Raw genomic sequence first — 24,029 nt, 5'->3', positions numbered from 1 at the left:
CACTTTCACCTATTCTTTGGTCTGCTGAACCGCTGGGTTACCACACAAGATCTGTCAACCTTTTTTCTCCATTCTTCTCTGTCATTTGTCTTTGATAGAATTTAATTCTGATGTTCTTTCTGAAAATATTGATACCAGCCTTTTTACCGGCCTTTTTACCTGCCTGGGTGGACCATTTTGGGGGCTGATTTTGAGTTTGTGTTTCCACACAAACTGTCTTTGTTACCTTAGTATAAATGTAATACAAAAAAAAGGTCAAGATGTGTAGAGCTTGATGTAGGGATTACAGAGATATCAAGATTATTTTTTTATGTCCCATGGGAGAGAAGACATTTTTATGTGGTCAAAGTTGGACTATAGACAGTAGCAGAAAAAATTAGAACGAAAAATATATGAGTGTCACTAATTCATCATAACTGTGTAACCATGTTAGATAGCAGCTTGAAATATGGAACAATTATACTTCATTATATGCTTTTTAAATTCATTGCTTCAAGGGGAATAGCTGCTATTAGATTTGTGTGTGGTCAGTCGGACTAAAAATACAATAATATCCATTACAGGTAGGACACGTATACGTCAGCTATACATGAATTGTAATAACACCAAGACTTGACAAAGAGCTTCTTTCGTTTTGGATCTAAATTATTTCCTAATAAAATACTTTTTTTTTAATTGCAAAAGGATTCTGAGTTTCACACAAACTCAAAGGCGGCCCCCCAATGTCCGACCATGGATCCTTGTTTATCAGACAGACTGTGACCAAAAAAAACGAACTCGTTTTAAAGCAAATAATAGCGAGTCCTCTACATATGAAAGTGCGCGTAAAGCTGCATTGAATATTAACATTTTATTGTATAGATTATCAGTGTAAACAAACTTAGCATAGCTTTTGGGGTCTTAACCACTGACATATATATAATTATATGAGGCCACCATTTCCAAAAAAAAATTATTATTGCGTCCTCGGCCCTGCTCTTCACAAGGATTATCTCCAATTAGCTTTTTACATTTAAATTAAAAAAAAAACATCATTGCAAGTAATTAACAAAGATTAATTTGATTAACTAATTGTTTAAGTTTGATACATGGGTTGTCATTGACAATGAATAATTGTGCAAATTTGATCCGAGCAGGGCCAGCCTTAGGCATAGGGAAAATACGTAGCCGTCTTGGGCCTTTGTATGGTGGGGGCTTTGTATGGTGGGGGCTTTGTATGGTGGGAGCTTTGTATGGTGGGGGCTTTGTATGGTGGGGGCTTTGTATGGTGGGGGCTTTGTATGGTGGGAGCTTTGTATGGTGGGGGCTTTGTATGGTGGGGGCTTTGTATGGTGGGGGCTTCGCACAGATACAAACTGCGAAACATGGATCGACTCCCAAACAGAGAAGTCTGTGGCTCTAAGTCTCTACTAACCAAGTCTCTATGGCTGTATGTCTCTATTAACCAAGTCTCTATGGCTGTATGTCTCTACTAACCAAGTCTCTATGGCTGTATGTCTCTACTAACCAAGTCTCTATGGCTATATGTCTCTACTAACCAAGTCTATGGCTGTATGTCTCTACTAACCAAGTCTCTATGGCTTTATTTCTCTACTAACCAAGTCTCTATGGCTATATGTCTCTACTAACCAGTTCTCTATGGCTGCATGTCTCTACTAACCAAGTCTCTATGGCTGTATGTCTCTACTAACCAAGTCTCTATGGCTATATGTCTCTACTAACCAAGTCTCAATGGCTGTATGTCTCTACTAACCAAGTCTCTATGGCTGTATGTCTCTACTAACCAAGTCTCTATGGCTCTATGTCTCTACTAACCAAGTCTATATGGCTATATGTCTCTACTAACCAAGTCTCTATGGCTGTATGTCTCTACTAACCAAGTCTCTATGGATGTATGTCTCTACTAACCAAGTCTCTATGGCTGTATGTCTCTACTAACCAAGTCACTATGGCTATATGTCTGTACTAAACTTTTTAACCCAACGGCCCCAGTATGTTAAAGTCAACAACATCAAATCGTCAACTCGAGTACTATGTACGGGTGCTCCACAAGGTTGTGTGCTTTCTCCTGTACTATACACTCTTTACACTAATGACATAAGAAGCATCTATGACTCAGTTAAACTCGCTGATGATACTGCCATAGTCGGTCTTATTTCAGGAGACGAAACTCAGTATCGAAGCTAGATAGAAGAGTTTACAAACTGGTGCACCGACAACTTTCTAGAACTGAATGTAACAAAAACTAAAGAACTTAAAATAGATTTTAGAAAGAAAAAACAAACTATAAGTGAACTGCAAATAAACACTACATCTATATAACAAGTAAAGGCATATAAATATCTAGGCGTTATCATCAACAACAAGCTTTCATGGGAAGACCACCTTGGAACTCTGACAAAGAAAACAGCCCAGCGACTCTTTTTTCTATACAAACTCAACAGTTTTAAATTAAACAAGAAGATCCTTGAGACATTTTACGGCGCAACTGTACAAAATCTGCTAACATACGGAATAAGTTGTTGGCAAGGCAACGCCTTATCTAAACTGTTGCAACGTCTAGAAAACATCATTAAAAAAGCATCAAAAATTACACTCACAACATTACCACATTTAAAGGAACTTTTTGAACAAACGTGCCTAAGAAAAATCGAAAAAATCTTGGAAGACAACGGCCACCCGCTCCATCAGAACTACGCCAGGTCGTCGCGAAGTGGGCGACTGCTGTCAATCAAAACAAGAACGGAGCGGTACAAAAACTCGTTCGTACCTCACTCGGTCAGACTCTATCACCGCCACTCATTGATCAGGGAACATGAAATGCACCAAGATACCTGTGTGTAGTCGCTGAATGAACTCTTCATGTTGTCTGTTGTATTTATGTGTATGTTTCTGTTGTGTTGTCTTTATATGAGAAACGAGTCCTTGTAATCACAACAAATTTCCGTAAGGACCAATAAAGCAGTCTTAGTCTTAGTATTAGTCTTAGTACTAACCAAGTCTCTATGGCTGTATGTCTCTACTAACCAAGTCTCTATGGCTATATGTCTCTACTAACCAAGTCTCTATGGCTATATGTCTACTAACCAAGCTCTAAGTCTCTACTTTATTGTCAGATTGTATTCACAAATGTTTAGATCTACTTGTTACACTACATATGCTAGAAGACCATTGTTTAGATCTACTTGTTAGACTACATATGTTACAAGACCATTGTTTAGATCTACTTGTTAGACTACATATGTTACAAGATCATTGTTTAGATCTACTTGTTAGACTATATCTGTTAGAAGACCATTGTTTAGATCTACTTGTTACACTACATATGTTAGAAGACCAATGTTTAGATCTACTTGTTAGACTACATATGTTACAAGACCATTGTTTAGATCTACTTGTTAGACTACATATGTTACAAGACCATTGTTTAGATCTACTTGTTAGACTATATCTGTTAGAAGACCATTGTTTAGATCTACTTGTTACACTACATATGTTAGAAGACCAATGTTTAGATCTACTTGTTAGACTACATATGTTACAAGACCATTGTTTAGATCTACTTGTTAGACTACATATGTTACAAGATCATTGTTTAGATCTACTTGTTAGACTATATCTGTTAGAAGACCATTGTTTAGATCTACTTGTTACACTACATATGTTAGAAGACCAATGTTTAGATCTACTTGTTAGACTACATATGTTACAAGACCATTGTTTAGATCTACTTATTAGACTACATATGTTACAAGACCATTGTTTAGATCTACTTATTAGACTACATATGTTACAAGACCATTGTTTCTTTGTTTTTGGTGAAATGTTGAAACATTATTTCTAGTCTGGGGATCAGAAATAGTCCATGACGTATGCTCATCCTATCAGCGCTTTATATGTTTCACTTATTTGTGGATTTAGAAATAGATTGAGAACATTTTTTATAGATTTCATATTTTTGGTTTTAATTTTTAGCGGCCCCCATAAGGGGAAAAAGCCGCTATTAGGTTTGTGCAAAATGTCCGTCTGTCCGTCTGTCCGTCTGTCTGTCTGTCCGTCTGTCCGTCTGTCACACTCAGATCTCGAAAACTAGAAGAGATATGAAAAATATTATTTCATCAGTAAATGCGGCTTGAAAAGTTTAGGTGCAACGGCTACTTTTGGTTTTCTAAAAGCAAACCGTTTAATTTATAAAATTAATTATGCAAGCGATTTTTTCATAAAAATACACCAATTCTAAAACAATTACGTAAATGTAAGGGAGGCAATGTTACAATATGCTAACAAAGATGGACAATTTTTGTGTATTTTCAGTATCACTAAGTCAAATATATTTTTAAAATGTACAGAAAATGTTTACAACAAATATAAATAATAGTTAAAGATGTTTTTTTCTGGTCAACTAGCTGCCAAAATTAAAAGAAAACATTTCTGTTTGTTTATAAAGGCTAATAATGCACTTTGTATGTAAATATCACGCACATTTTTTTTAATGGACTTTTTATGCAGCGATTTTCGTGCAGTAGCGTAACGTCGCAATATGATCAAGTGCTAAACCAATTCCTTAAACTTTTTTAAAAAATCTGATTTTATTTTTTTTTTTTGTTTAGTGCCCCCATCCGAATAAAAGAAGATTATTTTTGTGCGTTTTGTCTGTTGGTCGGTCTCTCCGTCACGATTAGATTAAAAAAAAACTAGAACTCTAAAAGCATTGAAAATCTGATTTACCCTTTAATGTTCCTCCCGTAACATCTCAATAGTTTTAAGTATCTAATAATTGATTGTTCCGGATTTTTTTGTGCAAAACTAATCAACCCAAACAAATGTTTGTTTGCTCTTCTAATTTATATTACATTCCTTTTCCATGCTGAAACGTTGCAAAAACACATTATCAATAATATGTTGTTCCGTTTTTTATGTAAATAGCATATTAATGCTAAATCAAAATCTCTATACTGACTTATATTTCATTAAGTGTAAAAATGTTCCGGATATTGTTTTATAAAACATGAATTATGCCTAAAGATTGTTTGAAATCGCATAATTTACAAATATTACACTTATATTATTTGACAATGCGTCACTATAATTTGGTTATCAATATCAAATTGTTCCGTATTTTCATCTTTAAACAAATTTTAAAAATATCGACAATAGGTTGTTCAGGGCTTTAAAAAAAGTAATTTACTAGAATTGATTACTGAAAATTACTTTTTAGACATTTAATTTTCTTGCTGAAACATAACATAGAAGTTTTGTAATCGATAAAGAAAGTTCCGGATTTTGTTTCTTACAAATCGTTGCCAGAAATTTCCGAATTTATTTAAAAATTTACTAACGCCAAATAATTATTTGAACTCCCTCTTCTAATTAATAAACAAATAATCTTCTCATTTACGAAATAATGTTTTTACGGATTTTTATGAAAAATATTTTAACTCACTACTCTCTTACAGTACATTTAACTTTCTACCTAAAACATAAAAAAATCTAATCATCGTTAATATTATGTTCCGATTTTTAAGGAAAACAGAATCCAAACACCAAAGTTAGGTATGAAAATCAAATCTCTCCACATGGCTGTAGTACATCTAATTTTTATACGAGACCATCCAAAAAATTTAATTAACGGTATTACATTTATCTGAAATTCACTTTTTCTTTTACTATTTATACAAACATCCGGAACAATCTATTATATAAACTTTTCAATTGTGTTCATACCTAAAAATTATTGCGATGTTTTGAAACGTAAAATAAAGGTTAATCAATTTTTAATAACTTTTAGTTGTTTTTTTTAATATCAAGATGACGGACAGACCGACTGACAGACAAAACGCAAAAACATTGCTGCTTTGATCCACTTTAAATAAATTCTATTAGAACTCAGTGCGCCAATGTCTATAAACCCTCGTTAAATATCTCGTGTAAATAAAGACATTTTTTTTTGGTACCGGTACTAGCCTATTGTGAGGTAATGGAATTTTTTTTTCTTTGACGTCATATGAATGGACTCTTTAAATGCAATGCTAAAAGAACGCACTCGGTGCACCAATGTCTATGAACACTCGATAAATGGATCGTAATGATGAAGGCGATTTTTATTCTAGCTAGGCCGTGTGGCGTAGTGTTTTTTTTTTCCTTTGACGTCATATGGAATGAATTCTTTAAATGAAATGCTTAAAGAACGCACTCGGTGCACCAAAGTCTATGAACACTCGATAAATGGCTCGAAATGATGAAGGCGATTTTTAGTCTAGCTAGGCCGTGTGACGTAGTGTTTTTTTTTTCCCTCTGACGTTATATGGAATGAATTCTTTAAATGAAATGAAAAAAGAGCTCGGTATAGTAATGTTTATTAAGCCTCGTTATGTGACTCGCGTTTAAAAAAGGAATGATATCTTGATTTAGATCTAATCTAGATTTTTTAAACTAGATCTAGATTTTTATTACAGTATATCTAGATCTGGATTTATATTCTAATTAAAATTATTTTAGAGTCTAGATCTAGAATTTCTAGATCTAGTTTAGACTAAAAAAAAACTAGATTAAGATGTAGAATTTCAATTTCTAAACTTAAAGTGTAAAAAAAAAGTGTAGATTTTCATTTCCAAACGTTTTGATCAATATTGCAATGTTCAAATATACTAAAACTAATCTACTATTTTTTATTAAATTTAAATTTACGGCAAATGAATCTTTGAAACATTATTACTTTTGACCATCAAAATTAAATCACCTTGAATATTATTTGCGAATATGCAGATCCGACAGGGATCCGACTTCGACGGGGGCCGCCTCTGAGTTTGTGTAACACAAACTCTCTTTGTAATCTTATTTGTTTTTCTATTTCAGTTGGGGCCACCTATTCAATTCACCTAGGGCCTCCAATCATCTAAGGCCGGACCTGAATTCCGAGAATGGGGAGAGATATTGTGAATGATTCCTCCCAGACGAAGTAAGTATTAAGATTTTTAAAAAAAAAAGTTTTTAACGATTTCGAGACTTCAAGAGAATTAAGAGAATCACAAAACTAACAAACGAATCATTCAGTTTTAAAGGACAATGGAAGCAGTTTGTTATTAATTCTTCTTAAAGTCAGACTGGCGAGTTCTATATCAAAACTCTATTTCTGTAGACAACCAAACCACTAAGGGAAGAACTTTATTTCTGTAGACAACCAAACCACTAAAGGAAGAACTTTATTTCTGTAGACGACCAAACCACTAAGGGGAGAACTTTATTTCTGTAGACAACCAAACCTCTAAGGGAAGAACTTTATTTCTGTAGACAACCAAACCTCTAAGGGAAGAACTTTATTTCTGTAGACAACCAAACCACTAAGGGGAGAACTTTATTTCTATGGTCAACCAAACCACTAAGGGGAGAACTTTATTTCTGTAGACAACCAAACCACTAAGGGGAGAACTTTATTTCTATGGTCAACCAAACCACTAAGGGGAGAACTTTATTTCTATGGTCAACCAAACCACTAAGGGGAGAACTTTATTTCTATGGTCAACCAAACCACTAAGGGGAGAACTTTATTTCTGTAGACAACCAAACCACTAAGGGGAGAACTTTATTTCTATGGTCAACCAAACCACTAAGGGGAGAACTTTATTTCTATGGTCAACCAAACCACTAAGGGGAGAACTTTATTTCTATGGTCAACCAAACCACTAAGGGGAGAACTTTATTTCTATGGTCAACCAAACCACTAAGGGGAGAACTTTATTTCTGTAGACAACCAAACCACTAAGGGGAGAACTTTATTTCTGTAGACAACCAAACCACTAAGGGAAGAACTTTATTTCTGTAGACAACCAAACCACTAAGGGGAGAACTTTATTTCTATGGTCAACCAAACCACTAAGGGAAGAACTTTATTTCTGTAGACAACCAAACCACTAATGGAAGAACTTTATTTCTATGGACGACCAAACCACTAAGGGAAGAACTTTATTTCTATGGTCAACCAAACCACTAAGGGAAGAACTTTATTTCTATGGACAACCAAACCACTAAGGGAAGAACTTTATTTCTATGGTCAACCAAACCACTAAGGGAAGAACTTTATTTCTATGGTCAACCAAACCACTAAGGGAAGAACTTTATTTCTATGGTCAACCAAACCACTAAGGGAAGAACTTTATTTCTATGGACAACCAAACCACTAAGGGAAGAACTTTATTTCTATGGTCAACCAAACCACTAAGGGAAGAACTTTATTTCTATGGTCAACCAAACCACTAAGGGAAGAACTTTATTTCTATGGTCAACCAAACCACTAAGGGAAGAACTTTATTTCTATGGTCAAACAAACCACTAATGGGAGAAATTTATTTCTATGGACGACCAAACCACTAAGGGAAGAACTTTATTTCTATGGTCAACCAAACCACTAAGGAAAGAACTTTATTTCTATGGTCAACCAAACCTCTAAGGGAAGAACTTTATTTCTATGGTCAACCAAACCACTAAGGGGAGAACTTTATTTCCATTGTAAGCCAAACCACTAATGGGAAGAACTTTAATTCTATTGTCAACCAAACCACTAAGGGGAGAACTTTATTTCTGTAGACAACCAAAACCACTAAAGGGAGAACTTTATTTCTATGGTCAACCAAACCACTAAAGAGAGAACTTTGTTTCTGTATACAACCAAACCACTAAAGATAGAACTTTATTTCTATGGTCAACCAAACTACTAAATAGAGATTTTTTTTTTCCGTAGACAACCCAATCACTAAAAGGAGAACTTTATTTCTATGGTCAACCAAACCTCTAAATGGAGAACTTTATTTCTATGGTCAACCAAACCACTAAGGGAAGAACTTTATTTCTGTAGACAACCAAACCACTAAGGGAAGAACTTTATTTCTGTAGACAACTAAACCACTAAGGGGAGAACTTTATTTCTATGGACGACCAAACCACTAAGGGAGAACTTTATTTCAATGGACAACCAAACCACTAAGGGGAGAACTTTATTTCTGTAGACAACCAAACCACTAAGGGGAGAACTTTATTTCTGTAGACAACCAAACCACTAAGGGAAGAACTTTATTTCTGTAGACAACCAAACCACTAAGGGAAGAACTTTATTTCTGTAGACAACCAAACCACTAAGGGAAGAACTTTATTTCTATGGACGACCAAACCACTAAGGGAAGAACTTTATTTCTGTAGACAACCAAACCACTAAGGGAAGAACTTTATTTCTATGGACAACCAAACCACTAAGGGGAGAACTTTATTTCTGTAGACAACCAAACCACTAAGGGAAGAACTTTATTTCTATGGACGACCAAACCACTAAGGGAAGAACTTTATTTCTGTAGACAACCAAACCACTAAGGGAAGAACTTTATTTCTATGGTCAACCAAACCTCTAAAAGGAGAACTTTATTTCTATGGACAACCAAACCACTAAGGGAAGAACTTTATTTCTGTAGACAACCAAACCACTAAGGGAAGAACTTTATTTCTATGGTCAACCAAACCACTAAGGGGAGAACTTTATTTCTATGGTCAACCAAACCTCTAAAAGGAGAACTTTATTTCTATGGTCAACCAAACCACTAAAAGGAGAACTTTTTTTCTATGGTCAACCAAACCTCTAAAGGGAGAACTTTATTTCTGTAGACAACCAAACCACTAAAGGGAGAACTTTATTTCTATGGTCAACCAAACTACTAAAAGGAGAACTTTATTTCTATGGTCAACCAAACCACTAAAAGGAGAACTTTATTTCTGTAGACAACCAAACCACTAAGGGAAGAACTTTATTTCTATTGTCAACCAAACCACTGAGGAAAGAACTTTATTTCTGTAGACAACCAAACCACTAAGGGAAGAACTTTATTTCTATGGTCAACCAAACACTAAGGGAAGAACTTTATTTCTATGGTCAACCAAACCACTAAGGGGAGAACTTTATTTCTGTAGACAACCAAACCACTAAGGGAAGAACTTTATTTCTGTAGACAACCAAACCACTAAAGGAAGAACTTTATTTCTATGGTCAACCAAACCTCTAAGGGGAGAACTTTATTTCTATGGTCAACCAAACCACTAAGAGAAGAACTTTATTTCTGTAGACAACCAAACCACTAAGGGAAGAACTTTATTTCTATGGTCAACCAAACCTCTAAGGGGAGAACTTTATTTCTATGGTCAATCAAACCACTAAGGGAAGAACTTTATTTCTGTAGACAACCAAATCTCTAAGGGGAGAACTTTATTTCTGTAGACAACCAAACCTCTAAGGGAAGAACTTTATTTCTGTAGACAACCAAACCACTAAGGGAAGAACTTTATTTCTGTAGACAACCAAACCACTAAGGGAAGAACTTTATTTCTGTAGACAACCAAACCTCTAAGGGAAGAACTTTATTTCTATGGTCAACCAAACCACTAAGGGGAGAACTTTATTTCTATTGTCAACCAAACCACTAAAGGAAGAACTTTTTTTCTATTGTCAACCAAACCACTAAGGGGAGAACTTTATTTCTGTAGACAACCAAAACCACTAAAGGGAGAACTTTATTTCTATGGTCAACCAAACCACTAAAGAGAGAACTTTTTTTCTGTATACAACCAAACCACTAAAGAGAGAACTTTATTTCTATGGTCAACCAAACTACTAAATAGAGATTTTTTTTTCCGTAGACAACCCAATCACTAAAAGGAGAACTTTATTTCTATGGTCAACCAAACCTCTAAAGGAAGAACTTTATTTCTATGGTCAACTAAACCAATAAGGGGAGAACTTTATTTCTATGGTCAACCATACCTCTAAAGGAAGAATTTTATTTCTATGGTGAACCAAACCTCTAAAGGAAGAACTTTATTTCTATGGTCAACCAAACCACTAAGGGAAGAACTTTATTTCTGTAGACAACCAAACCACTAAAGGAAGAACTTTATTTCTATGGTCAACCAAACCACTAAGGGAAGAACTTTATTTCTGTAGACAACCAAACCACTAAGGGGAGAACTTTATTTCTGTAGACAACCAAACCACTAAGGGAAGAACTTTATTTCTGTAGACAACCAAACCACTAAGGGGAGAACTTTATTTCTATGGTCAACCAAACCACTAAAGGAAGAACTTTATTTCTATTGTCAACCAAACCACTAAGGGGAGAACTTTATTTCTGTAGACAACCAAAACCACTAAAGGGAGAACTTTATTTCTATGGTCAACCAAACCACTAAGGGAAGAACTTTATTTCTGTAGACAACCAAACCACTAAGGGAAGAACTTTATTTCTGTAGACAACCAAACCACTAAGGGAAGAACTATATTTCTATGGACGACCAAACCTTTAAGGGAAGAACTTTATTTCTATGGTCAACCAAACCACTAAGAGAAGAACTTTATTTCTGTAGACAACCAAACCACTAAGGGAAGAACTTTATTTCTGTAGACAACCAAACCACTAAGGGAAGAACTTTATTTCTGTAGACAACCAAACCACTAAGGGGAGAACTTTATTTCTATGGTCAACCAAACCACTAAGGGAAGAACTTTATTTCTGTAGACAACCAAACCACTAAAGGAAGAACTTTATTTCTATGGTCAACCAAACCACTAAGGGAAGAACTTTATTTCTGTAGACAACCAAACCACTAAAGGAAGAACTTTATTTCTATGGACGACCAAACCACTAAGGGAAGAACTTTATTTCTGTAGACAACCAAACCACTAAGGAAAGAACTTTATTTCTGTAGACAACCAAACCACTAAGGGAAGAACTTTATTTCTGTAGACAACCAAACCACTAAGGGAAGAACTTTATTTCTATGGACGACCAAACCACTAAGGGAAGAACTTTATTTCTATGGTCAACCAAACCACTAAGGGGAGAACTTTATTTCTGTAGACAACCAAACCACTAAGGGAAGAACTTTATTTCTATGGACGACCAAACCACTAAGGGAAGAACTTTATTTCTGTAGACATCCAAACCACTAAGGGAAGAACTTTATTTCTATGGTCAACCAAACCACTAAGGGAAGAACTTTATTTCTATGGACGACCAAACCACTAAGGGAAGAACTTTATTTCTGTAGACATCCAAACCACTAAGGGAAGAACTTTATTTCTATGGTCAACCAAACCACTAAGGGGAGAACTTTATTTCTGTAGACAACCAAACCACTAAGGGAAGAACTTTATTTCTGTAGACAACCAAACCACTAAGGGAAGAACTTTATTTCTATGATCAACCAAACCACTAAGGGAAGAACTTTATTTCTGTAGACAACCAAACCACTAAGGAAAGAACTTTATTTCTGTAGACAACCAAACCACTAAGGGAAGAACTTTATTTCTGTAGACAACCAAACCACTAAGGAAAGAACTTTATTTCTGTAGACAACTAAACCACTATGGAAAGAACTTTATTTCTGTAGACAACCAAACCACTAAAGGAAGAACTTTATTTCTATGGTCAACCAAACCACTAAGGGAAGAACTTTATTTCTGTAGACAACCAAACCACTAAAGGAAGAACTTTATTTCTATGGTCAACTAAACCACTAAGGGAAGAACTTTATTTCTGTAGACAACCAAACCACTAAGGGGAGAACTTTATTTCTGTAGACAACCAAACCACTAAGGGAAGAACTTTATTTCTATGGACGACCAAACCACTAAGGGAAGAACTTTATTTCTGTAGACAACCAAACCACTAAGGGAAGAACTTTATTTCTGTAGACAACCAAACCACTAAGGGGAGAACTTTATTTCTGTAGACAACCAAACCACTAAGGGAAGAACTTTATTTCTGTAGACAACCAAACCACTAAGGGAAGAACTTTATTTCTGTAGACAACCAAACCACTAAGGGGAGAACTTTATTTCTGTAGACAACCAAACCACTAAGGGAAGAACTTTATTTCTATGGACGACCAAACCACTTCAGGGAAGAACTTTATTTCTGTAGACAACCAAACCACTAAGGGAAGAACTTTATTTCTATGGTCAACCAAACCACTAAGGGGAGAACTTTATTTCTATGGTCAACCAAACCTCTAAAAGGAGAACTTTATTTCTATGGTCAACCAAACCACTAAAAGGAGAACTTTTTTTCTATGGTCAACCAAACCTCTAAAGGGAGAACTTTATTTCTGTAGACAACCAAACCACTAAAGGGAGAACTTTATTTCTATGGTCAACCAAACTACTAAAAGGAGAACTTTATTTCTATGGTCAACCAAACCACTAAAAGGAGAACTTTATTTCTGTAGACAACCAAACCACTAAGGGAAGAACTTTATTTCTATTGTCAACCAAACCACTGAGGAAAGAACTTTATTTCTGTAGACAACCAAACCACTAAGGGAAGAACTTTATTTCTATGGTCAACCAAACCACTAAGGGAAGAACTTTATTTCTATGGTCAACCAAACCACTAAGGGGAGAACTTTATTTCTGTAGACAACCAAACCACTAAGGGAAGAACTTTATTTCTGTAGACAACCAAACCACTAAAGGAAGAACTTTATTTCTATGGTCAACCAAACCTCTAAGGGGAGAACTTTATTTCTATGGTCAACCAAACCACTAAGAGAAGAACTTTATTTCTGTAGACAACCAAACCACTAAGGGAAGAACTTTATTTCTATGGTCAACCAAACCTCTAAGGGGAGAACTTTATTTCTATGGTCAACCAAACCACTAAGAGAAGAACTTTATTTCTGTAGACAACCAAACCACTAAGGGAAGAACTTTATTTCTATGGTCAACCAAACCTCTAAGGGGAGAACTTTATTTCTATGGTCAATCAAACCACTAAGGGAAGAACTTTATTTCTGTAGACAACCAAATCTCTAAGGGGAGAACTTTATTTCTGTAGACAACCAAACCTCTAAGGGAAGAACTTTATTTCTGTAGACAACCAAACCACTAAGGGAAGAACTTTATTTCTGTAGACAACCAAACCACTAAGGGAAGAACTTTATTTCTGTAGACAACCAAACCTCTAAGGGAAGAACTTTATTTCTATGGTCAACCAAACCACTAAGGGGAGAACTTTATTTCTATTGTCAACCAAACCACTAAAGGAAGAACTTTTTTTCTATTGTCAACCAAACCACTAAGGGGAGAACTTTATTTCTGTAGACAACCAAAACCACTAAAGGGAGAACTTTATTTCTATGGTCAACCAAACCACTAAAGAGAGAACTTTTTTTCTGTATACAACCAAACCACTAAAGAGAGAACTTTATTTCTATGGTCAACCAAACTACTAAATAGAGATTTTTTTTTCCGTAGACAACCCAATCACTAAAAGGAGAACTTTATTTCTATGGTCAACCAAACCTCTAAAGGAAGAACTTTATTTCTATGGTCAACTAAACCAATAAGGGGAGAACTTTATTTCTATGGTCAACCATACCTCTAAAGGAAGAATTTTATTTCTATGGTGAACCAAACCTCTAAAGGAAGAACTTTATTTCTATGGTCAACCAAACCACTAAGGGAAGAACTTTATTTCTGTAGACAACCAAACCACTAAAGGAAGAACTTTATTTCTATGGTCAACCAAACCACTAAGGGAAGAACTTTATTTCTGTAGACAACCAAACCACTAAGGGGAGAACTTTATTTCTGTAGACAACCAAACCACTAAGGAAAGAACTTTATTTCTGTAGACAACCAAACCACTAAGGGAAGAACTTTATTTCTGTAGACAACCAAACCACTAAGGAAAGAACTTTATTTCTGTAGACAACTAAACCACTATGGAAAGAACTTTATTTCTGTAGACAACCAAACCACTAAAGGAAGAACTTTATTTCTATGGTCAACCAAACCACTAAGGGAAGAACTTTATTTCTGTAGACAACCAAACCACTAAAGGAAGAACTTTATTTCTATGGTCAACTAAACCACTAAGGGAAGAACTTTATTTCTGTAGACAACCAAACCACTAAGGGGAGAACTTTATTTCTGTAGACAACCAAACCACTAAGGGAAGAACTTTATTTCTATGGACGACCAAACCACTAAGGGAAGAACTTTATTTCTGTAGACAACCAAACCACTAAGGGAAGAACTTTATTTCTGTAGACAACCAAACCACTAAGGGGAGAACTTTATTTCTGTAGACAACCAAACCACTAAGGGAAGAACTTTATTTCTGTAGACAACCAAACCACTAAGAGAAGAACTTTATTTCTGTAGACAACCAAACCACTAAGGGAAGAACTTTATTTCTATGGTCAACCAAACCTCTAAGGGGAGAACTTTATTTCTATGGTCAATCAAACCACTAAGGGAAGAACTTTATTTCTGTAGACAACCAAATCTCTAAGGGGAGAACTTTATTTCTGTAGACAACCAAACCTCTAAGGGAAGAACTTTATTTCTGTAGACAACCAAACCACTAAGGGAAGAACTTTATTTCTGTAGACAACCAAACCACTAAGGGAAGAACTTTATTTCTGTAGACAACCAAACCTCTAAGGGAAGAACTTTATTTCTATGGTCAACCAAACCACTAAGGGGAGAACTTTATTTCTATTGTCAACCAAACCACTAAAGGAAGAACTTTTTTTCTATTGTCAACCAAACCACTAAGGGGAGAACTTTATTTCTGTAGACAACCAAAACCACTAAAGGGAGAACTTTATTTCTATGGTCAACCAAACCACTAAAGAGAGAACTTTTTTTCTGTATACAACCAAACCACTAAAGAGAGAACTTTATTTCTATGGTCAACCAAACTACTAAATAGAGATTTTTTTTTCCGTAGACAACCCAATCACTAAAAGGAGAACTTTATTTCTATGGTCAACCAAACCTCTAAAGGAAGAACTTTATTTCTATGGTCAACTAAACCAATAAGGGGAGAACTTTATTTCTATGGTCAACCATACCTCTAAAGGAAGAATTTTATTTCTATGGTGAACCAAACCTCTAAAGGAAGAACTTTATTTCTATGGTCAACCAAACCACTAAGGGAAGAACTTTATTTCTGTAGACAACCAAACCACTAAAGGAAGAACTTTATTTCTATGGTCAACCAAACCACTAAGGGAAGAACTTTATTTCTGTAGACAACCAAACCACTAAGGGGAGAACTTTATTTCTGTAGACAACCAAACCACTAAGGAAAGAACTTTATTTCTGTAGACAACCAAACCACTAAGGGAAGAACTTTATTTCTGTAGACAACCAAACCACTAAGGAAAGAACTTTATTTCTGTAGACAACTAAACCACTATGGAAAGAACTTTATTTCTGTAGACAACCAAACCACTAAAGGAAGAACTTTATTTCTATGGTCAACCAAACCACTAAGGGAAGAACTTTATTTCTGTAGACAACCAAACCACTAAAGGAAGAACTTTATTTCTATGGTCAACTAAACCACTAAGGGAAGAACTTTATTTCTGTAGACAACCAAACCACTAAGGGGAGAACTTTATTTCTGTAGACAACCAAACCACTAAGGGAAGAACTTTATTTCTATGGACGACCAAACCACTAAGGGAAGAACTTTATTTCTGTAGACAACCAAACCACTAAGGGAAGAACTTTATTTCTGTAGACAACCAAACCACTAAGGGGAGAACTTTATTTCTGTAGACAACCAAACCACTAAGGGAAGAACTTTATTTCTGTAGACAACCAAACCACTAAGGGAAGAACTTTATTTCTGTAGACAACCAAACCACTAAGGGGAGAACTTTATTTCTGTAGACAACCAAACCACTAAGGGAAGAACTTTATTTCTATGGACGACCAAACCACTAAGGGAAGAACTTTATTTCTGTAGACAACCAAACCACTAAGGGAAGAACTTTATTTCTATGGACAACCAAACCACTAAGGGGAGAACTTTATTTCTGTAGACAACCAAACCACTAAGGGAAGAACTTTATTTCTATGGTCAACCAAACCACTAAGGGAAGAACTTTATTTCTGTAGACAACCAAACCACTAAGGGAAGAACTTTATTTCTATGGTCAACCAAACCACTAAGGGGAGAACTTTATTTCTATGGTCAACCAAACCTCTAAAAGGAGAACTTTATTTCTATGGTCAACCAAACCACTAAAAGGAGAACTTTTTTTCTATGGTCAACCAAACCTCTAAAGGGAGAACTTTATTTCTGTAGACAACCAAACCACTAAAGGGAGAACTTTATTTCTATGGTCAACCAAACTACTAAAAGGAGAACTTTATTTCTATGGTCAACCAAACCACTAAAAGGAGAACTTTATTTCTGTAGACAACCAAACCACTAAAGGGATAACTTTATTTCTATGGTCAACCAAACCACTAAGGGGAGAACTTTATTTCTATGGTCAACCAAACTACTAAAGAGAGATTTTTATTTCCGTAGACAACCCAATCACTAAAAGAAGATTTTTATTTCTATGGTCAACCAAACCTCGAAAGGGAGAACTTTATTTCTATGGTCAACCAAACCTCTAGAGGGAGAACTTTATTTCTGTAGACAACAAAACCTCTAAAGAGAGAACTTTATTTCTATAGACAATTAAACCACTCAAATGTAGACAACTAAACCACTAAAGGGAGAACTTTATTTCTGTAGACAACCAAACCACTAAAGAGAGAACTTTATTTCTATAGACAATTAAACCACAAAATATAGACAACTAAACCACTAAAGGGAGAACTTTATTTCTGTGGACAAAAAAACTCTAAAGAGAGAACTTTATTTCTATTGTCAACCAAACCACTAAAGTGTAGACAACCAAACCACTAAAGGTGAACCCAACTTTATAGTCACACACTTATAGCAAGTAAAGATCGAGCATCAATTGAACTAGTCTCTCAACCTGCTGACAAAACAATGACTCTACAACTGATTACTTACGTTGCATGACCGCTTGTAATGGTGGATCTTGCTCCGTTTCTTCCTGCAGGCTGTAAAGTTCAGAGTGCTCTACTTGACAACCGCTGTCCGCAGATGCATTCGATGGTTGAGACTTCCGATAGGATACATTTATCACCCCTGAATTCTGAAGCTGCGACTGATTCAGGCAATTAGTAGCCTTGGGGTTGTCCGTCTGCACGCATGGACGAGCGTACACTTCATTACAGGAAGCAACTTGCAAAGACACTAGCTGGACTTCTGTTTCCGGGGGATTGCAGTCAGATAAATCGCTCTGACCTTTATCAGTTGAACAGTTTGTGTCAAAGGTCATCTTACGTTGGTTTGTTTGAGTCCTGTTCATATCACCAGTCAGTTGGGAGCATTTCTTGTTTAAGTCTGCTTGGTAGCAGTTATAAAGCCGAAGATATTCTTGTATGTAACAATTCACATGTTTTAAGCTGAACGAAGTGGCCGGGAATGAATTGCATCGGTCAATCATCACGCGCAAGTTGAACTCTACACTATTCTGTACATAATCAATAAATCCTTCCTCCAAAAAACCTTGTTCATCTAATCCAGGGATTTTTTGTCTTTCCTCGCGAAAAAGTTTGGCCGCACTAAACGTGAAGAATATATCAAGATACTTTTTGAAAGCGGTCAAAAGAGGCTGATATTGTTCCATGTAATTGCAGCAGCCAATGCGGTCTCTCTTTACAGCCAGGAACTCGCAATACAGTTGCACATAGCTGAAGAGGTACTCGTAGGCGTCTTCGTCGAGTAGATTCACTTGAATCGCACAATAGTTGATCGTGCTTCGGACATCGAATTGTCTGGAAAGCTGAAGGTGCTTAACAAATTCATCATCTACCCAACCTTGGCTGTTGATGCCTGGAACTTTGATCCCTACTTCGGAAGCTGCTTTAGCAGCACAGAAGATTTTGATGAGTTTATGATGCTCCTTACTTGTTTCCAAGCCCGTAATAATTTTATTTACGTTTTTCTCAGGATGTGATTCTTGATTGCTGCATTCATTGTTGTTACTCAAAGCCTCGTCGTCTGATGTCAATATTACAATAGATTTGTCTTCCGACTGATCTGATCTATCGCTGTAGTCCATCACATCCTCATTAGTTTGGTTCTCTTTTAGAATACTACAGTTTCCAACATCGCTCACAAAATCATAGTCATCATTCAATTTGTATTTGAAACTCAGCTTCTGAAAGTTTTGGTAAAGCTGTAGAAGATGCTGGAAATCTCTGGCCACCAAGGTATTCCATTCCTTTAACGTTTTCACAGAATCGCAAGATCTGCTGACTCCTACTTCGTAAACCTGGTCAGCTAACATGTCATTGGATTTAAAGCTGACCATTGGTGGTGATAGGTTAGACTTTTTCATTTGCCCAGATGTTCTGTTCCTGGAGGGACCAGTGGAGTTCTCCACAACGTTTTGTGATCTACGAGACCACCTTTGTGCAGCATTGGTTTCTGAGGTGGACGCTGTTGTTGTTTTGTATGCATTAGGGTCAAGTTGTATATTTGAAGGGCAGTCCCTTTCTTTGGGCACTCGTGTGGCATAATTGATCAAAGGCGATGAAGTGGTTTTATTCATCACCGATTTATTTCCAAGCAATTGTGCTCTCATGTCATGTTCTGTATTTATTTCGTTGTTTTCTGCATTAGGTACTCGGTAACAAATATATTTGCTTTTGTTACTTTTCAATAGTTTGGTTTTATCAGCATCATAAGCGGGGTAGTGGTTAACTTGTCCGCCTCTTTCAGCACCAACATAAGGCGCATTTCTGGATTGGGAAATAATGCTTTGTCTCAACTCTTCACGTAATCCACCCGACACGGTGGTGGAGCCTTGATAATGATACGGAGCATTAACCTCGGGGATATATCTGTTTGGAGGGGAGTACATGTAAGTATTACCAGCCTCTTGAGCAGCCAGACTGGCTAGCCTCCCTTGACTGGAAGCCTCGTTGGGCATTTGCCGTGACATTAAATAATTGGAATCATCACACTGTCGGCAGACGTGAGGGGCTGTCTGGGTTGCGATGTCGTTTAGCTTTAAACTTTCTTGCCGTGGTACTGCCTGATACGATGCCCTCAGAAGCTTATTGGTGCTTCCCGATAACTGAAGGTTACTAAAATCGCCAGGAACGCTACATCCGAAATCGGCCACTGATTTCTTAGTCACTACAAACTGCCTGCTACTGGGTGGTCTAACAACATTAGAAGCCCTCTGAACCATGGGTTCGGCATTTGCTTTTGATAAGGAAGTCTTTGAATGAAGCGAGTTCTTTAAGAGACTCAAAATGCTATCTGAGCGTTTGCCTCCTTCCACATTTTTCCTCACGATAGATGAGTGCCTCTTTTCTTGTAAGTTACCTTGAGACACTTTTATTTCCTCCACAGGCTCGGGAGATTTTGGCGGGTTTTCTTCGGATTTATTCGATTCTTTCCGGTCTTTCTCTTTCCCCTTCTTCTTGCCGCCTTTTTTCTTGCCTTTTGCCTTTGTGTCTTTGGTCGACATGCTGCTGATATCTGCGGAATACGAATCGTAGGAAACTTCGTAGTCGTCAGGATAAAAATTCAGAGATGGACTATAAGTCTCGGTTAGTCTGTTGATGCTTTTGTTGCGGGCGTCATTTCGACTGTAAGGTTTATCATCTTCCGCTGGGCGACGCCCTCGATTGACACTCGAGACTTTTCCTCTTCTTTTCACTTTTTTGTTGACATCTTCTAAAGAGTGAGTGCTGGACATCGTCCACTACTCATTCTAAGAAAGTAAGTATACCTAGCCACCGGGGGCTCAAACATTTTCCCTGGTAATTAAAGCATTAAGAATGCGCTCTTCGTTTCCCTTGCGTGTCTGTTCTCTACAGGAACTACAAAGTAAACTAACGACTTCTTAGCTGACTAAGTCAAGGATCGCTACAACATAGCAATGTTAAGGTTTTTAACTTGACTCATCAAAGATACTGTGTTCTGCCCTACATAGTGTGCGCTGTTTTCATTGGTCAGAAACTCGGTGCATTTCAAACTTAGTGATCTGTCTCTAATGCTTCTAAAGGTGGCGGTGTGTTGAATGAAAACAGGTTATTTCTTGCTTCTATAGGTGGCGGTGCGTTGAATGAAAACAGGTTATTTCTTGCTTCTAAAGGTGGCGGTGTGTTGAATGAAAACAGGTTATTTCTTGCTTCTAAAGGTGGCGGTGCGTTGAATGAAAACAGGTTATTTCTTGCTTCTAAAGGTGGCGGTGCGTTGAATGAAAACAGGTTATTTCTTGCTTCTAAAGGTGGCGGTGCGTTGAATGAAAACAGGTTATTTCTTGCTTCTAAAGGTGGCGGTGCGTTGAATGAAAACAGGTTATTTCTTGCTTCTATAGGTGGCGGTGCGTTGAATGAAAACAGGTTATTTCTTGCTTCTATAGGTGGCGGTGCGTTGAATGAAAACAGGTTATTTCTTGCTTCTATAGGTGGCGGTGCGTTGAATGAAAACAGGTTATTTCTTGCTTCTATAGGTGGCGGTGCGTTGAATGAAAACAGGTTATTTCTTGCTTCTAAAGGTGGCGGTGTGTTGAATGAAAACAGGTTATTTCTTGCTTCTATAGGTGGCGGTGTGTTGAATGAAAACAGGTTATTTCTTGCTTCTAAAGGTGTCGGTGTGTTGAATGAAAACAGGTTATTTCTTGCTTCTAAAGGTGGCGGTGTGTTGAATGAAAACAGGTTATTTCTTGCTTCTATAGGTGGCGGTGCGTTGAATGAAAACAGGTTATTTCTTGCTTCTATAGGTGGCGGTGCGTTGAATGAAAACAGGTTATTTCTTGCTTCTAAAGGTGGCGGTGTGTTGAATGAAAACAGGTTATTTCTTGCTTCTATAGGTGGCGGTGCGTTGAATGAAAACAGGTTATTTCTTGCTTCTATAGGTGGCGGTGCGTTGAATGAAAACAGGTTATTTCTTGCTTCTAAAGGTGGTGGTGCGTTGAATGAAAACAGGTTATTTCTTGCTTCTAAAGGTGGCGGTGCGTTGAATGAAAACAGGTTATTTCTTGCTTCTAAAGGTGGCGGTGCGTTGAATGAAAACAGGTTATTTCTTGCTTCTAAAGGTGGTGGTGCGTTGAATGAAAACAGGTTATTTCTTGCTTCTAATGATCACTTCCTACACGTTTGATCCCAAGCCTGTAAGACAGATGATCCATGTCTATGACCAAATGAAAGAGAAATCGAATTAGTTTCAATTAAAACAAAGCATTTGTTTAAAACAAAAAACAAAGTAGAAAACTCGTCCACTCGAGATTAATCTCTTGGCTTTTGTGTACACCATAAAAATAAGAGTTGCCCAAGGACAGGTCAGTGCAGCTCTTAGCAAGCATTTACTTCTTTACAGTTTCGTTTCTTATGAGAGCTTGAACTTTTAAAACCAATGGTCAAACAGAATTTAAACTTCAATGACGAAGGAACCCACCTGTCATTGTTTGGTTAATTTAATGTTGCTTTATCTAAAAAACTAGTCGACCGGCGGTGTAGCATACGCCGCTATTTTGCAGGCCGGCCTTAGGCCTCTGCAACCTATGCGACCGCAGTGGGCCCCGCACGTTCATAGGACTCGCGCTAATTATAGGTGTATAAATTATTAAATTGAACCATTTTATAACTTATAACAGATTTCCCGCGGCCTGCTGTCGATTTACCAGGAGCTCCTGGAAATCTGAAATTGCAAAATATACGAAAAAGTCCTTAAATCTCCGAAAATTATCAAAAATCTTTAGAAAACTCATACAAATCTCCTGAAACATATAGACAAAAATTGTCATTTTGGGGTGTCATTCAATATGGAAAACGACAATCCTACACGCGATAAAAAAAATGTCATTAATCCGTAATTTTGGAATCTGGTGAAAGAAGCTTCTTGCGCCTCAAACTAATGATGAATTACTTGAGGTCAACAATTCTCGTAGATAGATTGAAACATTTGGTAATCCTTGCTATTGAACGTGATCTATTATCACGGTTAAAGATCTTGGAGTTATCTTTTGATGTTAAAGAGCTTGACTGTCTCTGTCTCTTGTTAATTGATCTTTGCCGAATCGTCAGGGGTGCTGAGATCTTGTAACTGTCATGCCGGGATTCTATATGATGTATATCTCTAGATCTAAATACTATCTTAGAGATTGAATAAGTGAAGATCCTTTTAGGTTCAAATTCAGAAACTACAATTCATAACTTCGAATGACTTAACATATAGTACAGTATTTACAATAGTAAACTGTAATAGATGAATAACTTCATGCAAAGTTTAAATAATGAGTATATTTAGATTTCTACTAGATCTAACTCAAAACAAAATACGTCTTTACTCTACAAGTTTTACATCCAGACTGACTCTATCTTCGCGATTTAGTTCTTACTTCCGGTTCAATACTTTGACTTAATCAATGAAATTCATTTCTTCCAACCAATGAAATGATTTCCTATCAAGTGTCAAGCGTGTCACTTGAGTGACAGACAGATGTCTACTACGTCATTGGAAAAACCGGATGTTGAACTTAACCTTGAATAAAGTTTCTTATTTAATTTTTAATATTTTTACATTAATACTTGACATTGACACGTGACATCTATGTAGGAAATAGAATTTGTATGACTTCGCTACACTCAAGTCTCGTAAAGTAATTCTGTACGTAGTAAAGAATGAATAAAATGCAAAGACAAATGTATTTTCTAATATAAGCTCTTAATTTTCACTTATAATCCGTATCCTACCCAAACTGAGCCCCGCAAATTCCGTTTCACACAGGGCCCCACATTGGTTAAGTCGGCTATTTATAGACGGGTGAATACAGAGTAGATAACTTATTCTCCCCCCCCCCCCCCATTTTGTTTTTTCGCCGCTAAATTTGCGTGAGGTAGAAATAAAAAAAAAATAGTGATCTTTTTTGGTCATAACGGTCCGGCCCTGCTATTTTGTGTCGGGTGAATACTACTTGTTCTCCCCCCCCCCCCTACTTTTTTTTTCGTAGGGCAATTCTAGTTCGTCCGACTTGCAGAAATAATCGAGTGATATTTCCTTTACTTCTTCTTGCGTGTCCAAACTCTCTAGGGGGGGGGATGGGGGAAATTAATTTCAATTAGTTTCTTCTGCTGTCATCGATGTTTGACT

General features: G+C 36.6%; 1 protein-coding gene across 1 annotated transcript; it reads right to left on the bottom strand.

Moving 5' to 3' along the window:
• On the bottom strand, window positions 1–20,631 carry LOC129928354 (uncharacterized). The gene is made up of 2 exons (XM_056042519.1): window positions 17,865–20,631; window positions 1–119 (listed from the first exon to the last, which is right to left on the bottom strand). Exons 1-2 carry the CDS (start codon window positions 20,629–20,631, stop codon window positions 82–84), a joined length of 2,805 nt encoding a protein of 934 aa, XP_055898494.1. The 3' UTR covers window positions 1–81.
• Between the last annotated feature and the right edge of the window lie 3,398 nt (window positions 20,632–24,029).

The sequence above is a fragment of the Biomphalaria glabrata genome, chromosome 1, assembly GCF_947242115.1.
Source record: "Biomphalaria glabrata chromosome 1, xgBioGlab47.1, whole genome shotgun sequence".
In the NCBI taxonomy this organism is placed as follows: domain Eukaryota; kingdom Metazoa; phylum Mollusca; class Gastropoda; family Planorbidae; genus Biomphalaria; species Biomphalaria glabrata.
This window is presented reverse-complemented; position numbering and strand designations above follow the sequence as displayed.